Below are 19005 nucleotides of genomic sequence, written 5' to 3' on the forward strand. Positions count from 1 at the left end.
TTTGGCAGTCTTACCTGGAACTCAGTAAATCTTTTCAATCTCCAAGCCTGAGATTTTTCAAGTAAATGGAATTTTCCCCCTCCATCAGTTCCTTTTTCTCCTTATGGAATGCCTATTGGTAATAGTCAGTCTCTTGGTCTGGCCTCCAAGTTTCTTATTATTTCCTGTATGACTTCCATCATTTTGTATTTTTGTACATTCCAGCTGGTCTTCCAGGCCATTAATTGAGTTTTCAAGAGGGACTATATTCACTTTCATCTACTAAATTTTAAAATTTGGAAATCGTATTTTTTGTTCCAGAACATCCTTTTAATGTTTGCAGTGACTCTCCATTAGTGCTTTAATTGTTTGTTGTTGTTGTTAAAATTGTCTGTTTCCCCCAGCAGTTTTATTTCACTAGGAGCTGTCCTAAATGTTATGCTTATTCTTCCACCCTCCAGTTGCTGGCTTCTTAGATTGCTGGTATTTTCCTTTGCCTACTGAGAGTTCCATTCACCGTCACCCCTCAGGAAGCTTCTAGGGTACCATGGAACTAATGGGAATAGACTTGTAGTAGAAAGAGGGTTGCAAGTGGTAAAGACACGGAAGTCACAACTCCTGAATTGGCAAGGCACCGATGGCAAGCTGCTAGCCTTCTATTGAAGTACCAAAAAAAAAAGTCTGTGCTTCCTGGACATTTAATGGTAAAGGTTTGGGCTTTCCCAGCCTTTGAGGATAGGGCTGTCTTAGTATATTTTAAGTAGACTTCTGGGTCAACTTAAAAATGATAGCTTTGGAGTGATGTCAGCATCATGGCAGAGTGAGCTGTTCTCTTAGTCTCTCCCCCTGAAGACACAACCAAAAGGACATTCATTAATCAACAGAGTGTACCCACACAGCACAATAGGACGTCTGAGAGACCCATGCAGCCATATGTCTGAAGGTAGGGGTGTACTGTATCCCCAAGAAGCAGAGAAGATGAGTGAATCTCCTACCCCTCCCCAGCAGAAGCCATCTAGGTTGCAGGTCAACACACAGCAGCCAGCGCATGACTCTGGGAGAAGGCAAGGGAGCAGGTGCGCCTCTCTGCAAATGGTTTCACTCTCAGGGTTACATTCTGGTCCATGGGGGTGCTCCACACCAAGGCAGTTCAGCCACTACATTGGCGCCCCCACCAAACCCAGCCACCCAGGCAGACTGCCAGTGAGTAGAGAATGGGTGCGCATGCATGAAAGAGGGCACTCCTCCCATCCGCTCCCACCTGGCACACTAACTCAGCCGGTCAGCCAGGGCAACAGATTGCATCAGAGTGCCTGCACCTGCATGTGGGACACCACAGTAGTGGCCACTGGGAAGACATAGACAGACCTGTCGCATGGCATGGCTTCCAGCAGAGAAGCACAACTTCCAACAAATGCCACAGGTTCAAAAAACATAGTTACTATCCCCCCACCGCCAGTGGTGGCAGGTGGAATCTGTGACCAGATACTACCACTATGCACTGGCAAAGGTCCAATACATCAAATACCATGAAGAAATACATTAATGCTCCAGATCAGATGGAAAATGACAAATCTCCAGAAACCAATCCTGAAGTTACAGAAATTTACAGTCTAAGTGACACAGAATTCAAAATAGATATCATAAAGAAACTCAATGAGTTACAAGAAAGGTCTGAAAGACAGTTCAGTGAACTCAGGAGTAAAATTAATGAGCAGAAGGAGTTCTCCACAAAAGAGATTGAAACTCTAAACAAAAAAGCCAAACAGAAATGCTGGAGATGAAGAACATGATGAATGAGATTTTAAAAAGATCTAGAAACCTTAAAAAGCAGAGGTGACATTATGAAGGAAACAATTATTAATTTAGAATACAAATATACAAATGCTTCAGGTGGAGAAGGAGCAAGAACTAAGACTTAAAAAAAATGAAGAAATTCTCCAAGAAATATCAAACTCAATTAGGAAATGCAACATAAGGATTATAGATATTCCAGAGGGAGAAGAGTGGGAGAAAGGAGCGGAGAGCTTGTTCAAAGAAATAATAGTTGAGAACTTCCCAAACCTAGGAAAGGAACTGGAATTACAAGTAAACAAAGCCAATAGAACTCCTAATTACATCAATGCAAAAAGACCTTCTCCAAGGCATGTATATATATATATATATATATATATATATATAAAATATATATATATTAGTAAATATATATTAATAAAACGGGCAAAAGTCAATGACAAAGAAAAAATATTAAGGGCAGCAAGGCAGAAGAGAATAACTCACAAAGGAACCTCTATCAGGCTTTTAGTGGACTTCTCAGCAGAAACTTTATAGGCTAGGAGAGAGTGGAATATATATTCAAAACACTGAAAGATAAATCTTTCAGCCACAAATACTCTATCCAGTGAAACTATCGTTCAGATTTCATGGAGAAATAAAAACTTCCCCAGATAAACAAAAGCTGAGGGAGTTCATCACCACAACACCACCCTACCACCACCACCACAAGTAATGATCAAAATGCCCTCACACCTGAAACAAAAAGGAAAAGTATGGGCCGGCCCGGTGGCACAGCGGTTAAGTGCGCACGTTCCGCTTTGGCAGCCCAGGGTTCACTGGTTCAGATCCCGGGTGCAGCCATGGCACCGCTTGGCAAGCTATGCTGTGGTAGGTGTCCCACATATAAAGTAGAGGACGCTAGGCACAGATGTTAGCTCAGGGCCAGTCTTCCTCAGCAAAAAGAGGAGGATTGATGGCAGATGTTAGCTCAGAGCTAATCTTCCTCAAAAAAAAAAAAAAGGAAAAGGTTTTCAAAGCCTTGAGCAAGGAGATAAATAAACAAAATCAGAAAATTGCAGCTCTCTATCAGAACAGGTTAGCAAACACTCAATTATAACATTAAAGATATAGGGAAGGAAAGCGTCAAAAATAATTGTAAACACTTCCTTTTAATGACAAGCTCACAACACAAAATGGAATGATTGGTGACAACAATAAGTTGGAAAGGGATAGAACCTGCTTAGGCTAATGGAGATAAAAGGCTGTCAGAAAATGGACTGTCTCATCTACGAGATCTTTTCTACAAACTTCATAGTAACCAATACCAAAAAATCAGAGCAGAGACACAAATCATGAATAAAGAGAAAACCATGATAGAAAATCACCAAACTGAAATGGCAGTCAGAAGTACACAGGAAGAGATATAAAGGAAGCATAGAAGAATTGGAAAATGAGATAAAATGGCAGTATTAAGTCCTCATATATCAATAATAACTCTAAATGTAAATGGATTGAATTCTCCCATCAAAAGACACAGAGTGGCTGGATGGATTATAAAACAAGACCCAATAATATACTGCCTCCAGGAAATGCATCTCAGCTCTAAAGACAAACACAGGCTCAGAGTGAAGGAATGGAAGATGATACTTCAAGAAAGTGGCAAACAAAAGAAAGCAGGTGTTGCCATACTTAGACAAAGCAGACTTGAAGATGAAAAAGGCAATGAGAGACAAAGAGAGGGACAGTATGTAATGATAAAAGGGACATTCCAAGAAGGTATAATACTTATGAATATATATGCTCCTAACACAGGAGCACCAAAGTACATAAAACAACTATTGACAGTCCTAAAGAGAGAAATTAACAGCAATACAATAATAGTCAGGGACCTCAACACCCCACTTACATTGATGAATAGATCATCCAGACAGAAAGTCAACAAAGAAATAGTGGAATTAAACAAAAAACTAGACAAGATGGACTTAATAGATATATATAGAACATTCCATCCAAAACAGCAGAATACACATTCTTCTCAAGTGTACATGGAACATTCTCAAGGATAGGCCATATGTTGGGAAACAAGGCAAGCCTCAGTAAATTTGAGAAGACTGAAATCGTATCAAGCATCTTTTCTGACCATAATGCTATGAAACTAGAAAACAGCTACAAGGAAAAAGCTGGAAAAGTGAAAAATATGCTACTGAGCAACCAATGGATCATTGAAGAAATTAAAGCAGAAATTAAAAAATATCTGGAGAGAAATGAAAATGAAAATACACCATACCAACTCATATGGGATGCAGGAAGACCAATCCCAAGAGGGAATTTCATAGCAATACAGGCCCACCTTAACAAACAAGAAAAATCTCAAATAAGTAATCTTTAGGTACACCAAACAGAATTAGAAAAAGAAGAACAAATGAAGCCCAAAGTCAGCAGAAGAAGGGAAATAATAAAAATTACAGCAGAAATAAATGAAATTGAAACCAAATAAACAATAGAAAGGATTGATGAAACTAAGAACTGATTATTTGAGAAGATAAACAAAATTGACAAACCCTTAGCCAGACTCACTATGAAAAAAAGAGAAAAGGCTCACATAAATAAAATTTAGAAATGAAAGAGGAGAAATTACAATGGATACCAAAGAAATACAAAAGATTATAAGATAATACTATGAAAAACTATATGCCAGCAATCTAAAAGAAATGGATAAATTCTTAGACTCTTACAACCTCCCAAAACTGAATCAAGAGGAAATGGACAATCTGAATAGACCAATCACAAGTAGAGATTGAAACAGTAATCAAAAACCTCCCAAAAAATAAAAGTCCAGGGGCTGGCCCCGTGGCCGAGTGGTTAAGTTCGTGCGCTCCGCTGCAGGCGGCCCAGTGTTTCGACGGTTCGAATCCTGGGCGCGGACATGGCACTGCTCGTCAGACCACGCTGAGGCAGCGTCCCAGATGCCACAACTAGAGGAACCCACAACGAAGAATACACAACTATGTACCGGGGGGCTTTGGGGAGAAAAAGGAAAAAAAAATAAAAATAAAAAAATCTAAAAAAAAAAAAAAATAAAAGTCCAGGACCAGATGGCTTCTCTAGAGAATTCTACCAAACATTCAAAGAAGATTTATTACCTGTCCTTCTCAAACTATTCCAAAAAGTTGAAGAAGACAGAACACTTCCTAACACATTCTACAAAGCCAACATGACCCAGATACCAAAGCCAGACAAGGATAACACAAAGAAGGAAAATTATAGGCCAATATTGCTGATGAACATAGATGCAAAAATCCTTGACAAAATATTCGCAAACCAAATACAGCAATTTGTTAAGAGGATCATACACCACAATCAAGTGGGATTTATACTAGGGATGCAGTGATGGTACTACATCTGAAAATCAATCAGTGTGATATACCACATTAACAAAATGAGGAACAAAAACCACATGATCATCTCAATAGATACAGAGAAAGCATTTGACAAGACCCAACATCCATTTATGATAAAAAGTCTGAATAAAATGGGTATAGAAGGAAAGTACCTCAACATAATAAAGGCCATATATGGCAACATCATATGCAACAATGAAAAACTGAAAGCCATGCCTTTGAGAATAGGAATAAGACAAGGGTGCCCACTCTCGCCACTCTTATTCAGCCTAATACTGGAGGCTTTGGCCAGAGAAATCAGGCAAGAAAAAGAAATAAAAGGTATCCAAATTGGCAATGAAGAAGTGAAACTCGCTGTTTGCATATGACATGATTCCATATATAGAAAACCCTAAAGGATCCATGAGAAAACTATTAGAAATAATCAACAACTACAGCAGAGTTGCAGGGTACAAAATCAACTTAGAAAAATCAGTTGCATTTCTAAATTCTGATAATGAACTAGCAGAAAGAGAACTCAAGAATACCATCCCGTTTAAAATCACAACAAAAAGAATAAAATATTAGGAATAAATTTAACCAAGGACGTGAAAGACTTCTACACTGAGAACTATGAGACATTATTTAAAGAAATCAAAGATGACATAAAGAAACGGAAAGATATTCCATGCTCATGGATTGGAAGAATAAACATAGTTAAAATGTCCATACTACCTAAAGCAAGCTATGGATTCAGTGCAGTCTCAATCAGAATCCCAATGACATTCTTCACAGAAATAGAACAAAGAATCCTAAAATTTATATGGAATAACAAAGGACCCCGAATAATCAAAGCTATCCTTAGAAAAAAGAACAAAGTTAGAGGCATCACAATCCATGACTTCAAAATATATTACAAAGCTGTAGTAATCAAAACAGCGTGATACTGGCACAAAAACAGGCACACAGACCAATGGAAAATCCCAGAAATAAAACCACACATCTATGGACAGCTAATCTTCAACAAAGGGACCAAGAAATTACAATGGAGAAAGGAAAGTCTCTTCAATAATTGGTGTTGGGAAAACTGGACAGCCACATGCAAGAGAATGGAAATAGAGCATTACCTTACACCATACACAGAAATTAACTCAAAATGGATTAAAGACTTGAAGGTAAAACCTGAAACGATAAAACTCCTAGAAGAAAATATAGGCAGTACACTCTTTGACATCAGTCTTAGAAGCATCTTTCAAATACCATGTCTTCTCAGGCATGAGAAACGAAAGGAAAAATGAACAAATAGGACTACATCAGACTAAAGAGCTTCTGCAAGGCAAAGGAAACTATGAACAAAACAAAAACACAGCCCACCAACTGGGAGAAAATATTTGCAAATCATATATCCAACAAGGAGTTAATCTCCAAAATATATAAAGAACTCATACAACTCAACAACAACAAAAAAAACAACCTGATGAAAAAATGGGCAGAGGATATGGACAGACATTTTTCCAAATAAGATTTACAGATGGCCAACAGACACATGAAAACATGTTCAGCATCACTAATCATTAGGGAAATGCAAATCAAAACTACAATGAGCTATCACCTTACCCCTGTTAGAATGGCTATAATCACCAAGACAAACAATAACCAATGTTGGAGAGGATGTGGAGGAAAAGGAACCATCTTACACTGTTGGTAGGAATGCAAACTGGTGTAGCCACTATGGAAAACAGTGTGGAGATTTCTCAAAAAATAGAAAAATTAAAAATAGAAATACCATATGATCCAGCTATCCCACTACTGGGTATTTATCCAAAGAACTTGAAATCAACAATTCAAAGAGACTTATGCACCCCTGTGTTCACTGCAGCGTTATTCACAATAGCCAACACGTGGAAGCAACCCAAGTGCCCATCACTGATGAATGGATAAAGAAGATGTGGTATATGTATACAATGGAATACTGCTCAGCCATAAACAAAGACAAAATCATCCCATTCGCAACAACATGGGTGGACCTTGAGGGTGTGATATTAAGCAAAATAAGCCAGACAGAGAAAGACAAACACCACATGATTTCTCTCATATGTGGAAGATAGATAAACACGTGGACAAAGAGAACACATTAGTGGTTGCCAGAGGGGAAGAGAGTTGGGGTGGGGGGGCAAGGTGTAAAGGGCACATATATATGGTGACAGGTGAAAATTAGACTATTGGTGTCTGCATGATGCAGTCTATACAGAAACTAATAAATAATAATGTACACCTGAAAGTTCACAATGTTATAAACCATTATGACCTCAAAAAAAATCTAAAAATAAATAAATAAAATGAAACCTTTGTGCTTAAATTGGATCCTAGTTGACTTCAAGTGATTTACATCAGGGAATGTTAAAGATGGAAAGGACCTAGAATGAATGTTCTTATTTTACAAATAAGGATAATGAGACCCCAAAAAATGATGTTAGTTTTTCAGAGTCATCTCCATTAGCAGTAGAGACAGAATTAGATTCTAGACCTTGTTACACTCAGGCCTTCAATTAACGGTTCTATTTTCTACCACCTAGTACTTAAATTTTTAGCATTTACTACTAAATCAATTCTTAGAATGCTTTCATATGATATTGGTACTCTTAAGAGAACAAGGGCTAGATACTTAATAACTCGACTGAAAATGGATAGAAAGTATTAATAAATCAAGATTGATACTCTTATCTATTTATCTTTAAAGAAGTGGTTAATCAGTATCCAAATCTAATTAAAACTGCAGTAGTTAATGAAGGCAGAATTAACTGATATTGCAATATCCCTTTAAGATCTGCTGCTCTTTGAGAAAAGGGAAGCTACTGGTATATGCCTGAAAAAGCTTAACCTGCCTAACCGAACATCTCGTCTAGTGGCAATATGATAAGATATTTCAAATTTAGAAAGTACAAGTTTTTTTTTATCATCACTTTTGGCATTCACAAATAAGATTTACGTATTTAGATAAAATATGATAAATAGCTTTTATCTGAAGGTATACTATGTATAATAAAGTGTTTTTCACAATGTGAATATTACTGTAGTTTAAAAGAATACTAGAATGAACACAGGGTGACCTTGAACCTGTCACTAGCTCTGAGAACCTGTGTCCTTTCTTGCCCTACCTACTTCATAGAGTTGTAAAATTAACACATAGGTGTGAAAGTGTATTGTTCTTCCAAAACGTTGGTATTATTGTCATTAACTTTGTTCTTAAATATCAACTGATCTTATATATAGGAAGTAATGTCACATATAAGACATATAAGGTCATACTATGTAATATAAGGTCATATTAGATAATATCAGATCAGATTATAATGTTTTAGTTTTGCTCTCCTATCTTTGAAGAAATTAGTATACTATGATTTCATTTAACAATACTGAGAATATCATGAATTGTTTGTATGCTACTATAATATCGATGATTATAATCCTTGTTATCTATTCCTCTTATCATTATTCAGAGTAATCTCTTAGTCTTAGAAAGCAAACTCAGTTTTTATTTCTTAAAAGTGAAAAAGTAGGGGGATAAGAAATATGAAATAAATATGGGAAAATATTAGCATTTGTCAAATCTGAGAGATAGATACATGGGTGTTTGTTATTCTCTTATCTTATGTTGGAAATATCTCATCATTTAAAATATAGTGTGAGGGGCCAGCCCAGTGGCACAGTGGTTAAGTTTGGACATTCCACCTCTCAGCGGCCCGGGGTTCACCAGTTCGGATCCCAGGTGCAGACATGGCACCACTTGGCAAAAGCCATGCTGTGGTAGGCGTCCCACATATAAAGTAGAGGAAGATGGGCATGGATGTTAGCTCAGGGCCAGTCTTCCTCAGCAAAAAGAGGAGGATTGGCAGTAGTTAGCTCAGGGCTAATCTTCCTCACAAGAAAAAAAAAAAAAATGTATATATATATATATATATATATAAAAAAATATGAATCACAAAAAAGAGAAAATTTATGACTTGTAAGCAAGCCCTAAAGTTATATTTGATCAAAATCTTTAGTTTCCATCTGAATATAGGATTCAGGATCATATTTGTTTCATTCCCCAGAACTATACTAACATGTCTATACATGCACTTTTCTAGTCATCCCAAACAGATTCCCACCTACTGCCTTAGCATCCTGTAGTTGATGCTTTTACAAAAGAGTCTATTCTCATGAGAATTTTTCTTGTATTACATGTCATATGTCTGAAAAAATTAGACAATCACTCTGATTAGGCAGTGGAATGGAACAAATACTTAGCGAGGAGCCGGAAGTTCTAGTCCTAGCTCTACCACTTACTTCTCTCCCTAGCCTTTAATATGCCACCTTACCTCTCTAAATGTTGCTTTCCTTTTCTGTCAAATGGGCATAATAATACTTGTTCAGTCGACCTCACAGATTTATTGTGAGGTAAGGAGTTATAGCATGTGACACAAATGAAGTTATAGATCCTCTGACTATTGTCATACGTTGGTACCTGTCCCTCTACTAAGCCGTGATCTCACCTGAGATCCCAGAAAGAAGTGTGCAACAGAAAGTGGAGTCAAAGAGAAGGGTCAGGGGAGACAGAGAAGGGCAGGACCCAAAGAATGTGTTCAGCTGTGATACCAAACGCAGTGACCCCAAAGACCTTTCCAACTTTGAGAGTCAGTGATTTTGTGAATCCACCAGCCACAGAGTAGAAAGGAGCATTGAGTATGTTCTTTGAAACATAAATTACAGTAAGAATTTGGTATAAAATCCCTTTTAGTTTATTTCTGAAAATGAGAAAATTTCATATGGAGAGTTGATGATTCTGCAGTTTTACAAAATAGGAAAAGAATCTTTCCCAGATAATATGAAAACAATGGGTTAAAAAAAAAATCACTGAGACTTATGTTTCAGTCATCAGCTAGCCTATCCCAGGACCTTTATCCACCTACAAAGATTAATACCATGATGATGTGCATGTCACTGGTACTGTGTTTCCAAGAACTTTACCATAATCCTCGAGTCAATATGTTATCAATTACATATTTTAAGATTGGTGAAATTAGCTAATGTCTCCTTATACTAACACAAAATTGTATTTTGTTGATAATATTCATTGTCACCTGAACCACATTTCATATTGTCCCGTGTTTGTGATGTTCTTCCCATTTACTCCATAGATCAACCATTTGGCTCAGCTTAATGATAATATGATCCAGCAAGGCAAGGGGCGTGGAGCTCTGGGCATGCAGTGATCAGGAACCCATCACATGTATATCTTATAGTATTTCAACGCAGTAGAATAATTTGCTATCTTTTTCCCCCCAAAAAAATGAAAAAGATTGATAAAAAATTTCTTCAAAATACTTAGTTCAAAAATACTTTAAATACCTATCCATTACTGAATATAATTCTTCTAAGATATTTGCCCAACCAATTTAACTTTGAAATCCATGTCACGGATTTTTTTTTAATTTTTTTGTTTTACACATGGATCCTGCCTTCAGTGAATACCTGGGTCCCTTTTTGGCTGCATAAGCAATTAACTGGATGACTTTAAAGGGTCTCTATATAGGTTGAACGTCATGTGATCCATTTTTTCAAACTTTTGTTTTTCTCTCTTCTTGGGAGCTCGCTCCCCAGAGCCGAGCATTCCCCAGTATTCTCATGAGCAGACCAGTGCTTGAGGAGAAGGAGAATTTTATCCAGAACCAGTAAGAAAATCTAATAGTAAATGAAACTATTCAGACTGGAACCAGGCCTAACTTGCTATTGAGCTATTTGGGCTTTTCACATACAGTTCTGTGAATGTATTTGAGGCCAAATCTATGATTTTCTTCTGTGTTAGTCGTGAATATTCTCCTGAATAAAAACTACCGAGCATGCTAAAGTTGACCTTTGCCAGGTTGTCAGGTATGTTTCTGACCATAGCAGTAATATTACCATAGCAATAATAACAACAACTAACCTTTCTTGAAAACTTAGGTTGTACAAGGTACTATTCCATAAAGGGTTTTATATGTGTTATGTCACTTAATCCTCATAACAACCCTGTATTATCCCTACTTTATAGATGGAAAGCTGAGGCAAAGAGAAGTGAAGCAATTTATCCAAGGTTCTATATCTAGCAAGTAGCAGGATTTAAACTCAGGCTGACTCCAGAGTTCACACTCTTAACCTCTGTGCTATGCCACCTCTCAACTCTTGTAGAGTTTATCTTTATCTCTTGTAGAGCCTGGGAAGGTAGTCTCTCAGATTAATCTCAAGTTCCTCTTCTTACCTTTGTCACCCCTGGATAAAGAGTGAAATGATGTTGTCGTTACAAATCTCCTTCTCCCCCTTCTCCCGTGAGAGATTTGGGAGAATGTATGCTATCTCATGGAGACATTATTCGATTTCAAGTTAACAAAACCTGCTGAGGCTAGCTTGCGGGAAGACATAGGGTTATCTCTTGGGACCCAAGAGCAAGAATAGGCTTCTAAAGGGACCAAAAGGAAAAACTAGAAAATCAGAAGTTAGGATTGTTCCCTTTTTAGATGTACATGTTAGATGTCCATGGGAGAGAAAGGGAGACACCCGTCTTCCCCATAGGGTGAGAGGTTCTCAGGAAACAAGGGTGTAGGCTGGACAAATATTCCTCAAAAAGCACCTTTTCTGTGCTCCATGATTTGAAGGGAAATGCAAGTTCAGTGCACATTGTCCAGTAGCTTTGTATGGATTTAAAATAGTAACCATATAGTCCCTGTCAGCTACTCCCTACCTTTCTGCCCCTCCATAAGCCCTGATGCCTGGCATTTAGTTTTTTTCTCACTTGATCAATCTCAAGTTAGGCCTTTGCACCCCTTCTACTATCCAGAGGATAAGACACCTGATTTCACTCCATCTCTTCTTACCCAGGCCTTTGACCCATGCAATCAAAGAGCCTGGTGCACTCGTCTTTTCAGTTGACTGTCAAGAATCTGCCTAGTTTCAGTCCCTGATGTTCATCCTGTCCCTTTACCCTCTCAGAATATTTCTTACAGTCTCTGCCTTCCTTGTTCTTCTTTTCTCTACCCTTTTTTTCCCCCAATGAACACTTATTGGCTCTTCATATTTTTAGGGAACCCTCCCACCATTTTCCTATTAGACGAAGTCCAAATTCTTGAGCTTGAGGGCCCTCCAAAACTGTGTCCTATCCCAGTTGTTCCAATTCAAGTCCTTCATTCTAGACAGTGTGTTTTCCCCAGTGGTATAGAAACACCAGGCTTTATCACAAGCTGATCCGCTTGCTTACAAGGCCCTTTCCCATTTCTTTACACCTGTGAAAATCCAACCCACTTCTCAAGGCCTAACTAATTTAAGTCATATTCCCTCTAAAGAGTCCTATGTGATCTCTCCAACACCTAGGGTGACCAACCATCCAGGTTTGCCCGGGATTTCCTAGGACATGTGACTTTCGGTACTAAATCTGGGATATTCCTAAGCAAACTGAGATGGTTATACAGCCTACTAATACTTCACTGTCTCCCCTCCGTATACTGACTCGTTAGAGCAAAAAACCCTCTGAAAGACCTGTAGCCATAACTTCCGCACTTACAAGGTTCTTTTGCCACAACAAGAGTTATGCTCTTGCTGGGCAGAGACCCTTTTGATTCCCACTTCAAACAGAGTACAGAGCTGTACTCATGTTAATACCTACTCAGTGAATAAGGTGGTTTAGTTTTAAGTTGGCACTGTATCTAAAATCTTTTCCTTGTGTGTTAATTTATTTGTCTTTATTTTTTTTCCAGCCCAGATGACTTACTCAATGCCTTGAATGAGGGTATCAGTCGTGCTGATGTCATCATCACATCAGGGGGTGTCTCCATGGGGGAAAAGGTATGAAAAAATGGAGCTCATGAAAATTTATCCACTGTAATGTCCTTGCATATGGTTGATTAACTATGGTCTATTAGATATCCGGTATCCATAACCAGACTCTCACAAAGCTGAAAATCCATAGGGCTTCAGAAATTTCTGGGCATTCTAAAAGGGATGCATTTTGGGTGGGTTAGAGATCTTACCTCAGGAGCAGCATGGAGAAACCCACAACTTGCAGAAGAGTTTTGATGTTCCCCTGGAGATTTCTGGGTTTTTGCTCACTCACCTTTACTACATTAAGACTTAAGGTAAAGCTCCAAGATCCTTCTACTTAAATTTAAATTTAAAGATGACCTCCCCCACCACATATGCCAAACCTGGTAAAAAACTTTTAGCTCCCTACAGGGAAGAAAGAGAGGATTCGGCATTCCTTTGCCTCTCTTGAAAAATAATCATAATAATGATGAAAATAAAAAACAAACATATAAATATAAGTATACATACAGGATTTTATAAGACTAAGTATATTTGCATATGGTATGCTTAGTCCTATAAAAATCTCAATTTGATTATCTCAGTATCATTAAGTTTATATATCTTAATGAAATGTGTTGGTTTGTGATGATTATTGGGTCCATTGAATAATGTTATAAAAGCAAAATATTCTTTACTACAATAACCAACCTTATGTTTTGGCTCAAAAATATTTCAGATCACAAAATGTTTTGCCAGCCTGCAATCCCTTTCCATATTTTCTTTCATCTCATGTTAATGATTGAACTGAGATATTATAAAAATGTTGTTGTAATAGCAGTTTTTGCTAAAATTCATATTTTCCAAGAGTTTGATTTATTTTTGGCTAGATTTCATGCAGTATATGCTTGTTCTTGGTCCCTGACCTCTCTAGCAATAAAACTGCCTAAATTTATAACCTGATTCTTTGGACAGTGGATTCTAATTGGCTCTGAGAACAAATGTCAGTATTCATTAGTTTGAGCAGAGAATGTTGCCTTCCATTCACAACTTTAGTTTTTAGTGTTTAAGAATAGCACTCCAGCTGACAAAAACCATGGAAGAAAAAGAGGGAATCTTAGTCCAAAACTGCCATCTCAGAATACATCCAGGAGTGCAAGTGTTGAAGTGTGGGTAGGTATTCTTATAGCAGACAGATTGCTGGGTTCGTCTTCCCTCAAAGTCGCCTAGAAGTCTAGCCCCAGGTGGAGCAAATTGCTGCAGATCTCTCCTGAGATCCTGGAAGCCACGGGCTGAGGTCTGCATTGTAGTAGAGCTCGAAGAAATAATTTGCAACATGTCTGTTTTCTTTACTATCAAACTGCCTGTGTTACTCTGAGTATCACAAAAGCAAACCCTGAAGTTAGGAGTACTTAAATGTTAAATTTGTTATTTCCAGGGAGTGTTTCATGTATAATTTATCTTGGTTGCTAATGAACTTAATTGTGGGATAATACCTATTCGGCAGGCTTAAAGTTGTCTTTTGCAATACTTCTGAAGAGGCAGCAAGCTTATAGCATACCTAGGCTTGGCAGTTGTGGCTCAACTGTGGTAAGGACAGCACACTTCTCAACCTTAACCTTCTTTATTAGTGCTAACAAAGATGTCATTTATCTTAGGGATTTGCTCACAAGTAAACAGAGCCAATACAGTAAAGCATATTGGTTTTATTTATTTTACTCTCTGTGTGGTAAGATACTTACACTAAACCTTTAATTTACTAGGAAGGAGATTTAAGAGCTGGGCATTCCAGAGGAGCTAATAATTGTTCTTCCTACCTCTTTGAGTGGAAATGAAATGAAAGAGGAACCAGGAAGAAAGAGATAAAGCACAAATGCAGCAAGCTCCTGCCAACTCGCAAGTTCTAGTCCCCAAATGAATTCCGATGTTCTTCAGTAGCAGAAAGACAGAAAAGTATAAGAGATAGAATATCCACTTCAGCCTCAGAGCTGAGCCTGAAAATCAGTCACTGAAAAGACAGGGAAGTCAAGGAAAGATCCAGAAGCATTATGTAGCAGGCATGAATCTTAAGTGCAGAAACTCAGATATGCAAGAAATTTATTTAGTTGATTTAACTTAAATCCTACTATTGAGCACCTATGCTACAGAACTGGCAGGAGATTTTATTTAAGCCGTTATGGGACTCAGCTCCCCCAAGAATTATGCTAAGGAACTTGGAGGGACTTCAGAGGCAACAGAACATCAGGGAGACATCTGGTCACCAGTCTACACTGGATACAGCTAGAGTGTCCTTGTGGGGCTATTAGATCTCAGGGCTTTCTTTCTTTGAGCCGTACTAGCAGCATTGGTATCGTGGGGAGGCCTGGAGCCTTGGGGCAGGGGAAGGGGGCCCCTGCAGCTTATGGGACCCACAGACCTCTGTCTTCTTCTCAGCCAAAGAGGTTGGTTCCCTCAAAATCTCTCCCTACCTCCACGTCCCCCTGCCCTACATAGCCTTTTCCAAGACTTTTCATTTTTATAAAATGCTGAAAGTTTCAGGTAAACGATCTGCTTTTTGCCCCGAAAACTAAAGACTTATATGCATTACTATAAACTTTTCACAACCTACAGAATTGTAAAATAGCTCAAAGACAATGAAAGGTGCAGATAACCAAGAAGGATGCAATGGGCTGGACATCCAGTAATTTTTTGCCTATTTCAAAGTCTCTTAATTTTTCCTGACAGTGTCTCCCCAACCCTATATGATCAAAATAATCACAAAGACTACTGGTCACAAAAAAAGACTTGTCTTGTAGGCTTGCCCTGATTATTTAGCAGCAAGAGCATTAATTAACCATATAGGCCTCTTTGAGTTTGTTTTGAAAATCTAGAGCCATACAGCAATAGAATATTAAAACTAATCAACAATATTCCAAACAAATAAATGCAATGTAATTTCCCTTATCATTTCATTCAGTCCTATGTCATTCTTGTTCTGCTGCATCTTGGGTTAGCAGTATGCTTTCATGAAGCCATCTGCTTCCATACTAAAGAGTCCTAGGATTCCTGACTCAGTCCGCTGGTACTGTATAAAAGTTATGTGAGTTATATCACCTCATAAGCCAGTACCCAAGAGACTAGTCTTTAAAATGTCAATAGTTCAAAGTACCTGTGACAGTCCTTTTCCCTAGTGCTCTAAATCTGTCTTTGTTGCAGACACAAGCTGTTTACTGTAGCTTACAGCAGAGGCTTTGGGCAAGCATCAGAGTAAAACAGAAACTTCACAGAAATGACAGATACTTAATGGCTATGCTTAATTTACTACTGCAACCAATAATATCAGAATAGAAGATAAGTAAAATTCCCTACTGGATATACTGTGTAACTATTTCATAAAAGTTTTGGTCAGTGTTTCCCCCGGGGGTGAAAACATATTATGGACAGCAAGGGCATTGTCAAATCTCCAGACACTTCCCATAAAGCATACAATTTCTGAAATATTTATGTTAAAAACATTTTACCTATATGAATCTAATGCAGAGCACACTGAGCATCTCTTCTCAGATATGACAGCAACTTCTCTTCCATGAAACTCTTACAATGGTAACATATCAAGCACACCTAATTATTTGTAACATCTCTTTTTATAAGATGAAAGAACAAATCTTTTTTATTTCCTAGGGGTCCTCTAGGAAATTTCAAAGATGGTTTTAGGTGTAAAAGATATTCTGAAATTTTTATTTTATCTTTTTCTAAATTTAGGTCTGATCTTTAGAAGGCAAAATCAAAAGAGTTGTCAAAAAAAAGCATTGAGTATTTGATTAAGATAGGATCACGGGTACCTGAGAAAGAGTACTTGGTTACTTAATTTTTCAAAGCAACAATAAAATATTTGAAAATAAGCATAGAAGGTAACATGATTATAAGTAATCCTGGCTCATTCATAAATGAGGAACCTTTATTTTTTACTTTTTTTTTCCTTAAATAATCAACGACAAAATAAAGTAAACATAAAGCACAAAAAGGCAGATTACACAAAAAGAATAACCTTTCATATCCTAGGGAAAGCATTAATCAGTAAGCCAAAGAAAAAAGCTCATCAAACCTGAATGAACTTACTAAAATTTTAATATATTTCTCAGTTTCATTCCACATACAGGTATTATAAACCAAGACAAATAAAAGTACCTTTAAAAGTTTTGCCTTTTATTATCTTCTTTTATATTTTGGAAGAAGCTGACACTTTACTTTAGAACAGAGTGGTCCCCAGACCCACAAAGGTCCTGAGACCTTGAAGTGGGTCTGCAAGGCCAAAACTATTTTCATAATAAAACTAAGACACTATTTGATATTTTTTTACTCCTTCTCTCATGAATATACAGTGAGATTTTCCAGTGGCTCTATGATGTGTGATATCAGACTGAATGCAGAAGCAAATAAGAGAATCCAGCTGACTTCTATCAAGCCAAATGTCAGAGATGAAATTATAAAACAATGTGTAAAAAATAAGTTACTTATGTTAACATGAAATAACTTCATCACTGCTGTTTCCAAAAGAACCAACAAATAAACATTATTTAAATTTTTTAGTTTTAATTTATAATACAGTAAATATTGATAGACATAACTCTCATAAACAAAAGCTCTAGAGATCCTTAATAAATTTTAAGTTAAGAGCATGTACAGGGTCCTGAGACCAAATATTTTGAGAACTGGACTTTTTAAAAATTCTGTTTTTCCTTGAAAAATGAAAGAACACACACATAGTTATATTTCTCTGTCATTATTTCTCCTAACATAGTTGCAACCCATATTCATTATAATGCTTAAGAAAATAACTAACACTATCCTATATAATATTTAAGATTATGAAAAAAATGTAAAATTGGGTTCAACAAAATTGAATCATTATTCTGACAAACCTTTAATTTCACTAGTAAGTATGTTTGTAATACGTCAACTTGAAAATAATTTTCAGGATCTTTAAGTAACTTAAAATCTTGAACTGATATTAAGTTAGTTAATTAATGAATAATCATCAGATACCTAGATGATTTCTAAGTAAGACAGAATTACTGGATCATTGATTACTAAGCATGATCTTAAGTTAATATACTTTGTTTTTAAGTTATACACTTTGCTTCTTATTTTTATATATTATAGAGAGGCAATATCTTTGGGTCATGTTAATAAATCTGTTTTTTCTTCTTTGCTACATTAAGAAGATACAAAAGGGATGTATGTGGCTGTAGAAAGTTGTATTCTGTGTGTTTGTGAACTTTGCTAGTCTGCTAAAATTCTTACATGTGATTTCTCAGTTATCTACACTCCCCCTAGTTTTTGCTGTGAAATAAAAATTAGTTATTTTCTTAAATGTAAGAAAAGCAGTAAGGTTATGGAAGCATGGAAATGCAGAAAGGACTAAAGAGCAAAAAAAAGGGTTAATATGTGGATATATGTAAATTACTGTTGATTGTATAAAATACTAATGTCTTGTGAGGTTTAAAATATATGTAAGTATTATATATTAGATATAGAGTATTATATTGTCTGTATAGTATATAGAAAATATATCTGTATGATAATTTGGATATATATGTACATATATACACATATTTAAAATGTATACAGAATATATGGTACATGATAGCAGAAAAAGCAGAGAGGAATAAATGGAGTTAACATGTTGTAAGGTTCTTGCATTGTCTGGGAAGTAATAAAAATACCAAATTATGGTAGACTGTAATAAGTCAAGAATGCATGTTGTAATCTCTAAAATAACCAGTAAAATAATAAAAGAATGTATAACTAACAAGGTAATAGAAGAGAAAGAAATTAAAATAACCCAAAAAATTGGTAAATCCAAGAGAGGGCATGGAAAAAAAAAGAAATAAAAACAGAAGTGACAAATAGAAAACAAATAGTAGGGTGATAGTTTTAAACCGAAATATAGAGTGATTATATTAAATGTAAATGGACTAAATCCTCCAATTAAAAATTGTCATTCTGGATTTTAAAACACAACAAATTATATGATACTTAAATGTAAGAACACAGCTAATTGGAAGTAAAAGATTAG

At 36.7% G+C, this 19005-nt stretch overlaps 1 protein-coding gene across 28 annotated transcripts in view; it reads left to right on the forward strand.

Moving 5' to 3' along the window:
• Window positions 1-19005, forward strand: part of GPHN (gephyrin) — a 578713-nt gene that overhangs the window by 531022 nt on the left and 28686 nt on the right. For all 28 annotated transcript variants that reach the window (XM_014860909.3, XM_014860913.3, XM_070513810.1 and 25 more), the window contains one exon: window positions 12905-12992. In XM_014860909.3, coding sequence (XP_014716395.1) covers window positions 12905-12992 — 88 coding nt within the window. The remainder of the gene's footprint in view (window positions 1-12904; window positions 12993-19005) is intronic.

The sequence above is a fragment of the Equus asinus genome, chromosome 7 (genome assembly GCF_041296235.1).
Source record: "Equus asinus isolate D_3611 breed Donkey chromosome 7, EquAss-T2T_v2, whole genome shotgun sequence".
In the NCBI taxonomy this organism is placed as follows: Eukaryota; Metazoa; Chordata; class Mammalia; order Perissodactyla; family Equidae; genus Equus; species Equus asinus.